At 37.5% G+C, this 17,092-nt stretch overlaps 1 protein-coding gene across 4 annotated transcripts in view; it reads right to left on the bottom strand.

Annotated features, from left to right (window-relative positions):
• The window catches only part of Prp40 (pre-mRNA processing factor 40), a 434,121-nt gene that overhangs the window by 317,407 nt on the left and 99,622 nt on the right, over positions 1 to 17,092 (bottom strand). For all 4 annotated transcript variants that reach the window (XM_090383606.1, XM_090383605.1, XM_090383604.1 and 1 more), the window contains exons 9-10: positions 6,282 to 7,148; positions 6,056 to 6,161 (exon numbers count right to left, since the gene is read on the bottom strand). In XM_090383606.1, coding sequence (XP_090239732.1) covers positions 6,056 to 6,161; positions 6,282 to 7,148 — 973 coding nt within the window. The remainder of the gene's footprint in view (positions 1 to 6,055; positions 6,162 to 6,281; positions 7,149 to 17,092) is intronic.

The following is a 17,092-nucleotide window of genomic DNA, read 5'->3' on the forward strand; positions in this document are numbered from 1 at the left end:
TCATGTCTTGTCTGACCATACTGTAACTCCCTAACATGAATAATGATGAGTGAGGTCTTAGTTCTGAAAGCTATGGTCAGGAATGGGGACTTATAACCACTTAGGATCTTACATGGCATCTATCAACTGAAGGTTCTCAAATGAGATTTTCAATGAGAAAGAGAGAGATGATTTTATAATATGTAGGGTTTTTTTTTTTTTTTTAATGAAGCTGAAGGGGAATGGAAAGCACAGAAGTACAGAATGATGGTCTTTGATATACATAAGCAATATTTTAATATGAATTAAGAAAAAATAATATACAAGATTCAGAAATGACAAGGTAGTAGTTTGCAAAGTATGTACTGCTGGACTGATTGAATTTTGATTTTTAATTGTGCATAGATAACTTAGGCCATGATGTGCTAAGTCCAAGAATAAAAGGCATTAAAAATCAATAACCTACAAATGGGTTATGAAGAAAAATGTATAAAGCAGTAAAAAAGTCTAAAAATAAATAAGAGATCAACTTAAAACAAGTATACCACTAATATGGTTATACAAGTTTATACATTTTAAAAATAGAAGAAATTCAGACGTGTTGACTTCATCAGATAAAATAAAAGCGATAAAACATAGACAAAGAGCATCAGTGAAATTTTGGACAGCCAATAAACATGCATTTCGTGGTTAAAATGGAGTCACGTGCTCACACACAGAAGGGTCATCAGCCCTCAGCAGAAATGAATGTGCAAGATGACTGTGTCTTATGCAGAGCCAAGTAGAACAACCTCCTCTTTCTGATTCCTGTGCAGACTAGATTTCCACTTTTCAATTACAGGCTTAACCTTGTATAATTTTTTTGCAGTCTGCCCGTGCCACTGGGAAGTCAGATTCTTTCGAATTATTTGCTAATAGTCTCTATAAGGGACTAGAGAGCAAGAGTTATTCAGGGTCACTGCTGATTTGGGTTACAGTGTCACACAAATCATTTCCTCTAAACTAATGTGGATGGGGATCTAGCAGAAGCAAATATCAACATTAGATTCTAAAACATATGTAGCCTCTTCTGTACACAGCAGGACTGAATGGAGATTGTACCTGATCATTGATGAGGCCTGCAATGAACTTAGAGAATTAGTATATACAATGTCAGTGGTGAAGTATTTCTATGTGATCCAAGGCTAACTCTATAGCATACAGCTCTGCAGTGTAGATTCTACACTCAGGGATGAGGGGAATCTTCACAGATATTGTAATACCTGGAAAGACAGTGGCAGATCCCACAGAAAACTGACTTCAAGCCATTTGCATAAACTGGCAGAAAGTCAGAATATTCAGCTTGATATGCTGAATAGAGTTGCAAGTAGGATGATGGAGTAGATTTCCCCCAGCACTTAAGGGAAAAATCACGTGCTGGCATGTGAATATGCCAAGGTGGTAGAGGTTGCCTTGGTGAAGTGGCGATGATGTTTAACTTCATATTCAGATCTTTGAGTAGCTCTTGGATACAAATACCAAATGTATGGTTGGCAGTTTGGTGGGTTTAGTACAGAATTTTCCGATCATGACTCAAAAACATATGTATTCTATATCCTGTGAATTGGTATGTATGTATATATAGGCGTTATCAGAAAAGTTCAGGTAATGATTTTGTATCTTGAAATTGTGGCATTGTAGTGACTTGCAACTACCTCGACATGTTCATATTTGTTTGTTTGTTATTTGGTTTTTAGGAGCATTAGCAACTAAGGCCATATTGCTCCGGAAATATGCGGTGGTCATTCCCTTGACCTTTCCGCATCCTCCTTATTTGGTGGTGATGGGTTCGAACCCCGGTCTAATCAAGAAGCGTGTGCTCCTTCCCACCTGGCTACGGAGGCGCCGACATGTTCATAACTCATCTACATGAATCATCTGTGTATCTGCAGTCGGTGAAAAGTGGATCAGAAATCCAGGAATGTTAAAAACAGCTTTTGGAGAAGATGCTATGTGTTGCTTGAAAACCTTTCAGTGGTTCTCAAGTGTAAAGAAGATCTCTTGTTCATCAAAGTTAATCCTTGTTCTGGCCACCCTTAAACTTCAAAAACCAATGGTTCCATGACTTGTATTTGTGATCTGATCAGGAATGATTCAGCTTTCATATGAACAAGGATTAACTTTAATGAACAAGAGACTCTTTAAACTTGCAAGCCAGTGAAAAGTCTTCAAGCAACACACTCTTCTCTAAAAACTGTTTTTAACATTTCTGGGTTTCTGATGCACTTTTCCCTAATTCAGACTCACTGCAAATGCACAAGTGAGTGCAGTACTTTGTCCAGATGAATCACGAACACATTGAGGCAGTTGCAGCTCACTACAATGCCACAATTTCAAGATTAAAATCAGTACCTAAACTCTTTTTGATCACACCTATACACACACACATACACCGATCAGCCAAAACATTATGACCACCTACCTAATATGGTACCTTGGATTGCGAGTAATTGGTCTGCAAGTGTTTTGCAAGACGAGCACAGTCAGTCCTCGTATAACACGTGTTTACACTACACAAATTCGATCATACACGATTTATAAATAGGGGAAACGATATCTTATATAACACGAACCGAATTCGCTTATGCATGATTCGCCTTTGTGTTTACAAGAAATGGCAGCTGAATGCAGAATCACCCCAACCGAACACAACACGATAGGAATGAAGAGAAGATTCTGAAAATGTATTTATGTTTTTTATATCGGTGAAGGGGAAACACATTTCACCATAATAACGTAAAAACCAACACAATTCCAGCTATCAGTATAATCGCAAATGCAATTAGATCGAGTTTACTACCAGTTGATAACAGATTCCACTAGCAGGAACACAACTGGAAATTGTTTTTATTGTTTTATGGTAGTAACCCCTAGAAATGTGCTTTGGTAAAATATGAGGTGTTAATAGTGTATCTCTGCCTTTACGGTGTTGTTTATTCAGTTGCTACACGCGCGCAGCTTTGTTTATGTGTATCCAGCGTGCCTCCTCATTTTGTAATAGTGCAAGCGATGAATCTGTTTAACGACAATGCAATGTCATATTTCTGTGAAATCCTCAAAAGGAGGCAAAAGCAAGTGTCATTGGATAGGTTCCTTGTTAAAGTCGCACAAAAATAAAAAGTCAACAGATAGCAGTGATTCCGTTAGTGACAGTCAAAGTCGTCCCACCCAATAATTAATAAATTCAATTGCGTTATGTATATTAAATTTAAATATTAAAAGGTATATATGTATTTTGTATTAATCATTTTTACAGTATATGAATATTTTTGAGTTTTGGAACAAATGATCTGAGTTTCCATTATTTCTTATGGGGAAATTTGCTTTGATATACGAGTGCTTTGGATTACGAGCACATTTCCGGAATGAATTATGCTCGCAAACCAAGGTACCACTGTATGATGTTGGTCCTTCACGTGCAGCCAAAATAGCTTGTACTTGGCAAGGCATGGATGCTACAAGATTTCTAAATGAGTCTTGTGGTATCTGGTACCAACACGTAACCAGCAGATCCTTTAACTCCTGTCAGGTCTGTAGTTGAGACGCCGCAGATCGGAGTTGCTGTTCCAACACAAACCACAGATGCTTGATGGAATTGATGTCTAGGGAATTTGGAGGTCAGGGCAATACCTGGAAGTCTTCCTCATGTTCTGCAAAAGAGTGTTGAACAATAAGGGCAGTGTGGCATGGCAAAGCATGCTCAAAGACGGCACCACCAGAGGGGAAGACTGTTGCTATGACAGGGTGTACCTGGTCAGCAATGATGTTTAGATAGGTAGCAGACATCAGAGTACCCAGCAGATGGGTGACTGGACCCGGGGTATCCCAGCAGAACATCGCCCAAAGAATGACACTGCTGCCACCAGCTTGTTTTCGTCCCACGGTTCATCCAGGCACCATCACTTCCCCAGGTAAACAATGCACACATACCCGGCCGTCCACATGATGCAACAAGGAAACATGATTCATCGGATCAGACGACCTTCTTCCAATCACTCAAATTCCAGTTTCGATGCTTGCTTGCCCATTGTAGGCACTGTTGCCAGTGAACTGTAGTTAGCATAGGCACTCGGAGCAGCCTGCAGCTACGCAGCCCCATTTTCAACTGGCTTCTATGTACTGTGTGTTGTGACACATTTCTGCCATCACCAGCATTCCAATTACTGGCGAGTTGAGCCACGGTCACCCTTCTGTTGCCATGTACCATCAGGGAGAGCCTTCGCTCACCTCGAGAATCGATGAGCCATGCTCATCCGACACTTTGCCAGCGGTTCGTGGGTTCCCCCCCTCCTCGGATCACTTTCAGTAAGTACTAACCACGGCTGACCGTGAGCACCCTGTCAGCTGTGCCATTTTGGATATGCTCTGACCCAGTCATCTGGCCATTACAATTTGGCCTTTGTCAAACTCCCTTAGGTCCGCTGCCTGTCCCATCTGAAGAACAAGAGTAACACTGATTAATGGAGGTCAGTGTCAGGTGTTTTTTATACCGTGTCCCGATCCACGCCGTAGTTCACCTGCAGTTGCTTCAATTTGCATAACGACTCACTGGTCATAATGTTTTGGCTCATTGGTGTATGTGTATATATAGATATATACACACATACCAATTCGCAAGACATAAATAGTAAAATTGCCCAATTTGAATGAGGTGGTATGTAATAATTTTTTTATATTTTTCATCTTTTAACTTGGCTCAGGAAAGTGTTCCTGAAAATGAGAGGGAAAACTGAAGCAACTTTTATGGTTGATCTATTCCAATAAATAGCAACTTAATTTACGAACGTAAAAAACAGATTTAATTTCACACAACCAAGGTAAAATTGCACAATTCTAATCAACTGTACATTTTTCCAGCTATACCCACACAGTGAGCATTTTTTATCTCTCCACTCACAGCTTTTATAAAGTAAAAAAACTTGATCCTGGTTCATGCAAGCATTCTATCAGCTTATATAACTGTACAATGAAAGAGCAGTTTGTGCTATATTATGAAGTTTGGTGAATAAGGGATAACACTGAAAGAGAGAAATTGACAACTACTCAATATTGGCATATTCTTTGCAGCAACACAATTTTTGTTTATAGACTTGGCACACAGTTTTATTTTATTTGGTTGTACTGATGTTAGTTTATGCACATGAATAAAATTTTTAAAAAATTTTAAGATTTGTTCTGATTTACAGTTCTGATTTCATTATGAATTCCAAACTTTTACTTTTCAACTATTATTTATAAATTTTCAGAATTCTAAGGATGGCAGAATGTTTGTTTTTCAACATTCTGAAAATTACAGCACAGTGGATGCTCTCTCTCAAATATAGATGGCAGCGAACATGTTAAGAATAGTTCTTTTTTTTTACCTTCCAATGAGAAGGTATTTTTTCTCTAAAATGCATTCATTGTCATTCTTTCATATTGAGCACATACATGTGGTGACTTAAAGATGTGCAATACCTGCCTTGAGAAATCATAAGTTTTGCAGCATTAGCAACCACAGTTCATTTTGGTTTTAGTGGCATGAACTGAATACTGATTACATGTTCACTTGTAGTGTGAGTTAGAAGTATGTAAATTCCTCATGGTTCTGCACACAATTCTGGAGGAAGTGAGTAGAAATGTAAAATTCAAAGGTGACATACTGTTTAACAATACTATATATAGAGTATCAAATGCTTGTTATAGCTCCATTCAATTTCATTATAACAATGTATCTGTATTTGTTTTTTTGGCAGTCTTTTTGAATTAGACAAGCTATTCATATTTCAAATTTTAATGTAGATATAATTCAAATTATCTGTTTTAAAATGCACATAAAACCCTAGATTGTTAGTCAGGGAATGGTAGTGACTTCAAAATACATTGCATTTTGAATAATCCAATATCAAATTTATGAGGACAGCTTTCCTCTCTCATACAATATTTAATGTGACACTTTGCTGGAATGTAATATAAGAAAAAATATGCAATTTTAAGATCAAATATATAAATATTTCAATAACCATTATGGTGAAATGACTGGTACATATAATACTACCTTTTCACGCAGTAATTCCTTAAATGCTTCAATGGCCTCTTTCTTATCTCTAAAAACAATAGGCTTAGCAGTAGTATCAGGTGACTCTTCATCGTTACTCTCTATTCTACCATATAAGAAAAATATAAATTTAAATTCAAAAAATCTGGAGTAAGACTAAAATAATTTTTTTCTAATCTGACAATTAATATGAATAAACAGAAACTATATATAATTCATGAATTACTTATTTTCTTCTTCTTGTCCTTGGTCAGGGGCAACTGTAGCTGGTTCTAAATTGACTGTAACAGGAACTGTGGAATTGGTAGAAGAAGTAATGACAGCAGCTGGAGAACCAATATAAAGGGTATTAGCTATAGTGGTTACAGTAGCTGCTGCAATGGTAGTGGTGGTACTAGCAGCAGTAACAGTGAGAGATGAAACCACAGGAGTAATGGTAATAGGAGTGGTGGCAACAGCAGTAGCAATTGTGACAGCAGTAGTAGTAGAAGTAGGGGTAACAGCAGTAGTAGCAACTGCCGCAATAGTAGCAGTAGTAGCAACAAGAGCAGTAGAAGTAGTATCAGTAATGATGGCAGCCGTGGAAACAGCACTAGGTGTTTCAGCAACAGTAGCTGCAGATGGTGAACCAGTAACAGCACTAGTAATATCAGTAGTAGACGTACTGATAAGAGGAACAGTACTAATAGCAGTTGTTGCTGAAGTAGTAACATCAGTAGTACTAGCAGTAATAGTAGTGATAGTTGTAGCAGCAGTAGTGATAGTAGAAGCAACAGCAGCAGTAGTAGAAGCAACAGCAATGGTGGCAATAGAAGCAGCAGCAGTAGTGGAAGTAGTAGTGGCAGCAGTAGTAGCAGTTACAGTACTAGCAGTCACTATTCCTATAGAGGTGGTAGCGGCTGTAGGAGAAGAGACAGAAACATCTGTTACAGTGGTAACAGCTGGTGTGGGTAGCTGAAGGGTAGAAGAGCTTCCAGCAGGACTTGATTCTGATGAAATGGTTGTTTCTGTTGAGGATGGAGGAATCACCTGTTGCTGGCTTGAAGATGAGTTAACTGATGTAACTGAAGCTGATAATTTAGCTGTCTGCTCTCTGAAATATTTTAAAAATTTGGCTTTAATTGGTTAATAGGTAAACAGTTTTATACTAAATATTTTAATACTGCTTACAAATTATTATAAAATCTAAACATTCAAGTAAATTAAGCAATACAAAAAAAAAAATGTCCCACTTTAAATGACATATTTTTACAAGCAGAACTGATTTTGGTTGCAGAAAATAGATTTAGAGAAAGTGATGTGTTTTTTAGTAAAAAGATTTTATCAAATTGCTGGTTTACTGCAAGAAAATGCCAAGCAGTCTGCAATAAACAAATGGATAAAACCTCTACAAACAGTTAAGTGTTCAAACTGATAAATGGTAACACACACACACACACACACACACACACACACACACACACACACACACACACACACACACACACACACACACACACACACACACACTTCAATTGCAAAAAATATATGCAATTTGCACTGAAATATCTATAAAAATTTATATCAAAAGTTTAATTGGTGTACAAGACATACACACAAAAATTAAATACAATTACAGAAAAATAAAATTTATAATTACAAAAATAGACATCTTAAAACATAAAACCAGCTACATCATAACTCTGTGTTTTGTCTTTTAATGCTAAACAAAGTCTGTCTAATCAAGTGTCTAATTCTAATAGATGGAAAAGCACTTTCATTGGGAATGATCATAAAATGTCTAATATTCCACCTAACCATGAAAATAACTACCTCTGCAGATGATGAGTCTCAATCCTTAATTTTTGCATCATGACAGATTACTCTTTGTCTCTTGGTTGGCAGAGCATAAAAATATAAATTAACTTTCAAATTTAAGTTAATTGTGAATGATGATATGTAAATTTACTTCTGTAATATTAAGAGCTAAATAAAAATTACTAAATTACTAAATGTAAATTTATAGACACCACCTTTTTTTAAAGATTTCAATTTATAACACATATATGGGTAGTACATAGGTAAAAACTTAGCATTAATAGTAAAGAACACAAATTACACTATGTTATCAAAAAGTAATAAATTTATTTATCACTGACAGTTTCAGAAACAGTTACATATTTCCATCCTCAGTGACAGGACGATATTGAGGGTTGCAACCTGCCTTTATGTTGCTGTCATAATAACACCACAGCTCCACTCAAGAAATACATGACACAGAACACCAAAACTTCAATATAAACAAAGTATATTTTTAGATATAAATATACTTGAAAATCACGATTTTTGACTTCTAGTGGGCCTACACTGGAAATAAGTACTTCAAATCATTACTTAAAACATCTGCAATCGACTTATTGCTATGAAAGTGTATTTAATTCAGAAATTTTTGCTGAAAAATCAAATAATGACGAAATCCTGAACAATGACCTAAAAGACTCCTCTGAAAATGAAGTTAAGAGTGCTCATGGAGAAAGCCACTAATAATGAAGAAAATAATAATGAACTAGATAACTGTCCTTCTAGCCTCCTCAGTATTACGAAGGCCAGGAAAGGCAAAAATCAAGAAACTAGAGAAACTCCAGAGTTGGAACAAAAGACAGAAGAAGAACTTAAACTAGACTAATTAACAAATTTGATTGACCCTATCAAACAGGCAAAAGAAACCAGAGTTATCTAGAAGAATACATGCACAAGTAAACCAATAGGATTACTTCTGCAATTAGGCTGCAGATAGTGAATTATTATTATTATTATTATCATTAGCATATGGTACAAGGAAGCCTAAGCTTATGCTGCACCAGGCAAAAAAAAAAAAATTCTGAATTACCTAGAGAGAGAGAGAGAGAGAGAGAGAGAGAGAGAGAGAGAACAAGAATCAGAAGGGAATCACCAAGAAAAAGAAGAATGATGATATCCAGCTCAGGACCCTGGGTGTGCCAAGCCCATGCTCACCAGATGTGAGCCCCTGGGGTTAAATTTTGTTGGTCACTGCTTGAGCAGAGCCTGATTGAATTAAACACAGAGAACCAAGTATTAAAAACAAAATTAGAGATTACAACTGAGGAGAAGAACAACAGTAAAACAATGAAAACATTAACCTATGCTCAAGCCAAAAAAGTTAATGGCAAACAGGACATAACTAGAGCTAAACAAATAGTTGCTAAGTAACCTAATATAAACAAGGAAGGCAACATTATTATTCTAAAAGCAAAAAGTGACTCTAACCATAAAAACAGTGAGGCAGTTAAGGACACAGTGGAAACAAAGTTGAGGCCTCATCTGAGAGAAATAAAGGTAAACAACATGCAAAAAAATTAGAAATAATGGAGTCCTGATCGAGGTAGCAAGCAAAGAAGATCTAAGAAAAACAGTAAACCATCCTAAGGTTGAAAAACTGGGCTTGCTCCCTGAAAAACCAAAAGGAAAAATCCCAAATATTATAATCTTTAATGTACCTGTGTCAGTAATAGAAAAAGAATTCAAGCTGGACGTATACTTCAAAAGCTTTAACAATGATATGACAGATGAATTTGCTGCTGATTCCTGCTGAAAAGGGCAACAAAAAATGAAAGGAATGGACAGTTCAATATAATTGCAGAAATTAGACAGAAAATTTGGAAGGTATTGCAGGGACAACAGAGAATCCATGCTGGACCAGTCATAGATTTAGGGAACATTTCCCTATCCACAGATGTTTTAACTGCCATAAATATGGTCACACTGCCAGAGACTGCAGTCAGAAAGAACCTGTCTGTGGTCACTGTGCAGTAGCTGGCCACGATTACAAAAATTGCAAAAATAAGTCTCAGCAGCCAAAATGTGCTACCTGCAAGGCAGCACAACTGACTGACTATGCACATAGTATCAGGGATGATAAATGCCCATTATAAAAAAAATGGTAAAACATACAATCTAGGACCAACTATGAGCCAGACTGAAAACATGAATGTGACTAGGGCTCTAAATCGCATCCAATTGAATGCTCAGAGAGCAAGAGCTGTTGCAGATCAGATCAAACTCAAATCAGAAGAAAATAATATAGATCTTGGTGCTCCAGCCCTACACACATATGGGTACAGTTCAGGGATACCCAAGAGGCTATAAAATAATAGAATACACCTCAGGTGTCCCTTCTACAGCAACAGTAGTTAAAAATACTGAGCTCACAGTCACAAAGGTGAGTCACCTCTGCTTCCCAGTGGCAGTGTGCCCATATCACCAGTGCAGTAGAACAGTTCTATATTATATCTCTTTATGCAAGATCAGGTGAAGACATAAACCTTACTATAGATTACTTACAAGCAGTTATAAATTTGTTACCTACTGCAAATATCATAGTGTGTGCTGATGTCAGCTGCCAGTCAGCCCTATAGCACAGCCACACAGAAGACAGAGCAGGCTATGCACAATGGCCAGATATTATCAGATTTTATAGCCATCTCACCCTTTCAAGTGATAAATCAATCTAATAACTTATCAACTTTTAGCAGTACCATGCGGGAGAGTGACAGTGATATCACTCTTGCCACCAATTCAATAAATTATAAAATTACAGACTACTATGTCCAGCCAGCCTGGACCACATGAGATCATTGAGCCATCACCTTCAAACTAAACAGGCAATTACAAACAACACAACACTCCTTGTTGGATATCAAAAGGTATAACCTTAAAAGGCAAACTGGCATATTTTTGCAGAACATACAGCAACTGAGCTGCAAAAACAGGAAAATGAGTGGTCTAGATCAGGCAACTGTAGCCCGGACAAGCAAGCACTGACTATGACAAACATTTTAACAAAAACAGCAAACCTGTCTATCCCACAGAAAAAACCAAGGAAGCAGGCAGGTACCACCAGGCAGTCCCCTGGTGGTACCCTGAACTGACTATACTCAGGTGAAGAGTGCACCAGGCGAGGAGAAATTTTCAAAGAGCCAAAACATCTTGGCCACAAAATGGAAGACTGCTGCACAAATTGGAGCAGTGTGGCATTGGAGGCAAATTGCTGCTATGGATAAAGGGATGGTTGAGTTGGGAGAAGACAGAGAGTGGTAATCAATGGACACTGCTCTTAGTGGACTAATGTTGTTAGCGAGTCCCTCAGGGTTCAGTGTTGGGTCCATTGTTGTTTTCTGTATTTATAAATGATATTGATGATGGTATATCAGGCTTAATGTCTAAGTTTGCAGATGATACAAAGGTTGGCAGGGTTGTTAAGAACACTAATGACAGTATGCTGCTGCAACAGGATCTGGAAAGGTTGAGCAGATGGGCTGAGAGATGGCAAATGAAGTTTAACATTGACAAATGTAAAGTACTACATATGCTATGGATAAAGCATAAAGTGTTTTTGGTGATAAGTTATTTGGGCCCCACAAGAAGAAATCTAATGGGTTTAAATCAGGTGAAAGTGGAGGCACCAGGAAGTTGGTCCACCTCTACCTATCCGCCAACCAGGAAACCTTCGATTCAGGTAATTGTGGGCTAGGTAGCTGAAATGTGCGGGAGCGCCATCGTGCATGAAGTGTGCTTGTTGACGAATGATCAGTGGCATGTTGCCCAAGAAATCATGCATGCTGTTTTCCAGAAAGTACACCTGCCCTGTGAGTTTGTTTGGAAGTACATAGGGCCCAAATAACTTATCACCAAAAACACCCGCCCAGATTTTGAGGCTGAACCACTGTTGGTGATGTGATGGAAGAATTGCATGTGGGTTTTCCTCAGCCCATACCTACTGATTATGAAAGTTTTGGATTCTGTCTCGTATGAACTGTGCTTCATCTATGAATATCACTAAGGCAGGAAAGTGAGGAGTTGCACCACACTGCTGCAAGAACCACTGGCAGAACATTACTCGTACAGGGTAATCTGCTGGTGACAAGGCCTGTACCCGTGCAGATGGTACGGATACAGTTGGTGTTCTTGCAACACTCTCCAAATAGTCGAACGTTAAACAGCCAGTTGCATTGCTATTCTGCATGTGCTGATTCCAGGAGTGGCATGCGCAACATCCAAAATTTCCTCCTCTACTTCAGGAGTTGTAGTTCCTGGTCGTCCTCTGTCGGCAGCACGAGGTGTAAAGGTCCCATGTTCACAAAGGCGGCAATGGGTACCTTCAAACATTTTCCTGGACATCGTTCTGGGAACCTTTCGTGGTACAAATGACGAGCCTCCAGGCATTGCTGTCCGCCAAACCGTACATAAAGTGCATATCCGCTTGCTCCTGATTTGAGTACATGGTCGGAATGGAAAACCACCAGATTCTGTCAGTACTTTGTGATGAAGGAAATCACCTGCGGGTGATAAGACGTTCCGGTTAATAACTTGGGAACCAAGCATTTCCGAACTATGTTGATATAAAATATTTTTATTGTCTACATATGAGGAACTCATTCCTGAAGTTATGCCATGTATTTTTTAGACACCCTGTGTGTATGTGTGTGTGTGTGTGTGTATGTATATATATATATATATATATATATATATACAGTCAGACCTCTCTTTAACATAAACTTCCATATAGTGAATTTTTCTATTTAGCAAATTTTTTGATTTCGCCTTGGTCATTACATTGAAAATAGTTTCTGTATAATGAAGAAAACTTTCATTTAACAAACTAATTTCAAGACCTGGGTACGCATTTTTGGCACCTCTGGCCTTTAGGAAATAGAGCTGATGCTGTAGAAAACACGAATTAAGAGCTAAAAGGATTAAAAATTAATCACATTAGCTTTTAAGAGCTAAAAGGTTTAATTCTTAAGAGCACAAATTAAGAGCCAAAACATTCCACAATTTAGTGGTGCCCATAAAACCTATACAACCAAGACGTTGCGCTCGTAAACTGCTATGTGTCCACAGCCAATGGCACGTGGAAATTGGCTCTGGTCAACCTGTTTTCTAGTGTAAGCACCCTATTGGAGAATTAGGAGAGAGAGAGTGATTTTCCTATATCCCAGAATTTCTCTGCTGTTTTGCAGAAATGAGTCATTCACACTTTCACCTGTCTCTGTTTACATGATAAGTACAAGTGGTCCCTAAATCAGTTTTGTTTAAGCTGCTGTGCAAGTAAACTTACAATGTCTAAGAGAAGATCCTTGTCGATCAGGTTGATAAAAAAAAAAAATTTTAAATTTGGTATCCCTGCCAACAGCATATCAACCCTGATTCTCAAACTGTTTGAGGAAACAGAAGCCAATCATAAGCGTGCAAAATTATGTCTGGATGAAGATGTAGATGAAGCTATTTTTAAGTGGGTGAAGTTGATTCAAGACCAAAACATGTTGATATCAGGGCCATTAATAAAAGAAAAGGATATGAAGTATGCATCTTTTCTGGGACATAAAACTTTCCAAGCCAGTTGTGGCTGGCTGCCTGGACAAATTAAAAAAGCAGCATGGCTTACTCAAAAAAGTTATTTTTGGTGAAAGTGGAGTTGTAATCAAAGAAGACTGTACCCATTGGAAAGAAAGTTTTGAAAAAAAAAATTATGGATGATTACTAGCCCAAAGACATATTCAACATTGGTGAAACAGGTCTCTTTTTTAAATGTTTGCCAAACAAGACACTGACTTTTAAAGGTTAGTGTTCTGGTTAGTGTTTTTGCTTAGGTGGTAAAAATAGTAAGGAGAGAATTACAGTCTTCGTTAGTGCAAATATGGCTGGTCATGAAAAACAAACTTTTGGTAATAGGCAAAACAACCCCGATGTTTCAAAGGAGTAAAGTTGTTAGATTTGGACTACAACAAAAAAAAATCTTGGATGACAAGTGAAATTTTTGAACAGTAGATAGATTTTAAATTTTGATGGAAAGACGAGATGAAAGAAAACAGAAAAATCGCATTGATTGTCAACAACTGCCCTGCCCATCTTCATTCAGCAATTTTGAAACTTACAAGTGTGAAGCTTGTTTTTTTCCCTCCAAATATCTCATCTAAACTGCAACTCAAGGCATTATCAAGGATTTGAAAATACAATACCAAAGATGCATACTGAAAAAAATTATAGCGAGAATAGAAACCAACCAACCTATAGATTCTGTTATAGATTTTGGGGACGTGAATATTTATTAGAGTTGGAGAAAGTGTGGAGTCAAGATGTGACAGAAACAACAATTAAGAATTGTTTCGAGGTTTTGCTAATATGCAAATTAACAGCAATGAGAGGTATGAACTACTACAAGATATTGAGCAACCTTGGGAAGAACTCCAAGTGAGAGGTTTGATCAGTGGAGAAATTGTTCTTGACAAATTTTTAGGAGTTGATAATCATGTCATGGTAACTGAATATTGGAGTGACTCCAACATTGTAGACAGTTTTCAAAGAATTAATGACAATATTGACGATGAGTTGGATGAAAATGAGGGCAATATTAACCCTTCCAAACATGGTATGTTGGCAGCATTTGAAACTTTGCATTGAGGACTTCAGTATGAAGAAAATATATTTGAGTGTATAACATTTTTATGAACGATGAACAGTAAAATCCAGTGTACAACAAAAAAAATGACTAAATATTTTACAAAAAAATTCTTAAAGTATACTAATATATTGTATGCATCATGTAAGTTGTCATTTCTTAATATGTATCGTCATCATCATCATGAACTTGGTCCGGCTTAGGTCTTTTAAGACCTGTTCCACTGTAGCTCTTGGAGGTGGTTTTGATCTTGCCATTGTTGTCTTGGTCGACCCACATCTCTCTTGCCTGTAGGTTTGTAGTTAAAGGCTAATTTTGGGATCCGGTCTGGGTTCATTCTTTCTATGTGGCTGATCCATTTTTCCTGATACCATAATAAATTAATTCTTTTAAAAATTTAAAAAATTTATTAATTCTCACTTGTTTCTGATTTATTTCCCATCTTTTACTATATTTCTGAATGTTGAATTACAGTATTTTTCATTGCTGAAAAGGTCATATTTCTTTATAACAAAATTTCTGTTTAGCAAATTTTTTTGAGTGAACAATCGATTTCATTATATAGAGGTCCAACTGTGTGTGTGTGTAGGTAGGGTGGCCATAATTAAAATATCCCTATTCAGATCTCTCTGTAGCTCTAAGTAATAAGCAGAATGCCACCAAAATTAGTAAGTAAAATATTCAAGGCATGGGGAGAAGGATCCCGTGAAAAAAAAAATTAGTTCCAAAATCTGCCAATTAGGGATATGGCACTGTACAAGAGGAAAGACATGACAAATTACTAACAAATAAATAACTAAGATAAACCTTAATGAAATTAAATTTTTATTTGTGCTCTCTGCACAAAAACAGAACTAAACTGTCAGAGGAAATGGTTTCACAGCTCCAAACTCACTCACAGTTTACTCCCGATGGTCGATGATGTCGCTGATGGTGCAGTTGGTTTTCGATGTGATTACCATTGTTCTGGACCAGAAATTGCATAGTGTGCTCAACTGCAGAATGCAACATCTCTGGAGTAATGTTCCGCACATACTGTGTTACATTGTCCTTTAAGACAGCCAGGTTAGGGACACTTCCTCAATAGACATTGACCACAGTCAAAAATCACACGGTGTAAGGTCAGGCGAACGTGGTGGCCATGGAATGGGAAACAAACGACTAATGACTCTTTCTGCAGTAAAGTGATGCAGGAGAAGCTGCTGTACTAGTCATGTGATATGAGAAGCCCCATCTTGCATAAAAATTGTCTCATCCAGGCATCCTCTTTGCTGCAGTTGAGGAATAATGAAACTGCTCAGCAAGTGATATCTTTCTGATATAATGGAACAGGTGGCTGCTCCTGCTGGGTGCAATTTCTCGAAAAAGTATGGCCCTAGGATGAAATTTGGAAGTCACATCACACCAGATGGTGATTTTTGGCAAGTGCAATGGAATTTGTTGAATAGAATGTGGTGCTTCTGAAGCCCATATTTGCCAGTTTTGAGTGTTGACAGTCCCATCGAGTTAAAAACGGGCCTCATCTCCCCAAAGAATGTTCCATGGCCAAGCACTGTCCACTTCCATTTTGGCTAAAAACGTTAGAGCAAATGCCATTCGTTTTTCAGGATCATCTCTTTGCAGCTGCTGGTGGTGATACTGATCTTGTATGGATAATAGCAAATTAGTTTCCAAAGAATTTTCCACACAGTGGAATATGGGACATCCAATTGCCTCACTACTCCCCGTGCGCTGCTACTAGTTCCAGCAGCTGTATCCATGGATCAGTCAACGATAGCCATTGCAACTTCCTCTGCTACCTGAGGTGAAACAGGCTTCTTTCCTCTTCCAGGCTTAACAACAAAGGATCCAGTTTCCTCAAATTTGTTAATCATCCTTGTAATTGCCAAAGCTGATAAAGGACCTTCTTACAGCATCTAAATTCACACAGAGCAGCTGCTGCATTGGATTCGTTAACTAGAAGAACTTCGCAATTAAAGCACAATCAGGCAGACTGAGATGCATTATTAACAGTAAACTTATGGAATACACTTGCGATGTTTGCATTGTCTTTATAGCTCTCTGCTGCTGGGATAATTAAATTAACTTAGATTTATGCAAATTTTCTGCTCCCTTAAGTGTATTATTTTTTAGTTTGGATTTAAAATTTTAATGCAATTCAGTTTCTCTCTGTGTTTTTTTTTTTTTTTTTTTTTTTTGCAAAGAACACAAATAAAAATTTATAATTTCATTAAGGTTTGTCTTAGTTATGTATCTGTTGGTACTTTGTCATGTCTTTCCTCTTGTACAGTGGCAGATTTTGGAACTTTTTTTTTCCCCATGGGATCCTTCTCCCCATGCCTTGAATAGTTCTTATAATGCCAAATGACATAAGGCTGTGAATGGCCAAAGGACAGACCTGTTGGAAAAGAGACTGTCACCAAATTGTGATCTGAAGTACCCAAACGACTAAGATCAACTGCTTGCTATGGAAGGGTAGAGCAAGAACCTATAATCTCTCCCCACCTCTTTAAATAAAATAGCTGGTTGTATAATTATTATACTTATCTCATTAATCATTTCAATTATTAAAGTAATAA

Source organism: Mastigoproctus giganteus, chromosome 10, assembly GCF_048544385.1.
Source record: "Mastigoproctus giganteus isolate SK-2022 chromosome 10, ASM4854438v1, whole genome shotgun sequence".
Taxonomy (NCBI): Eukaryota; Metazoa; Arthropoda; class Arachnida; order Uropygi; family Thelyphonidae; genus Mastigoproctus; species Mastigoproctus giganteus.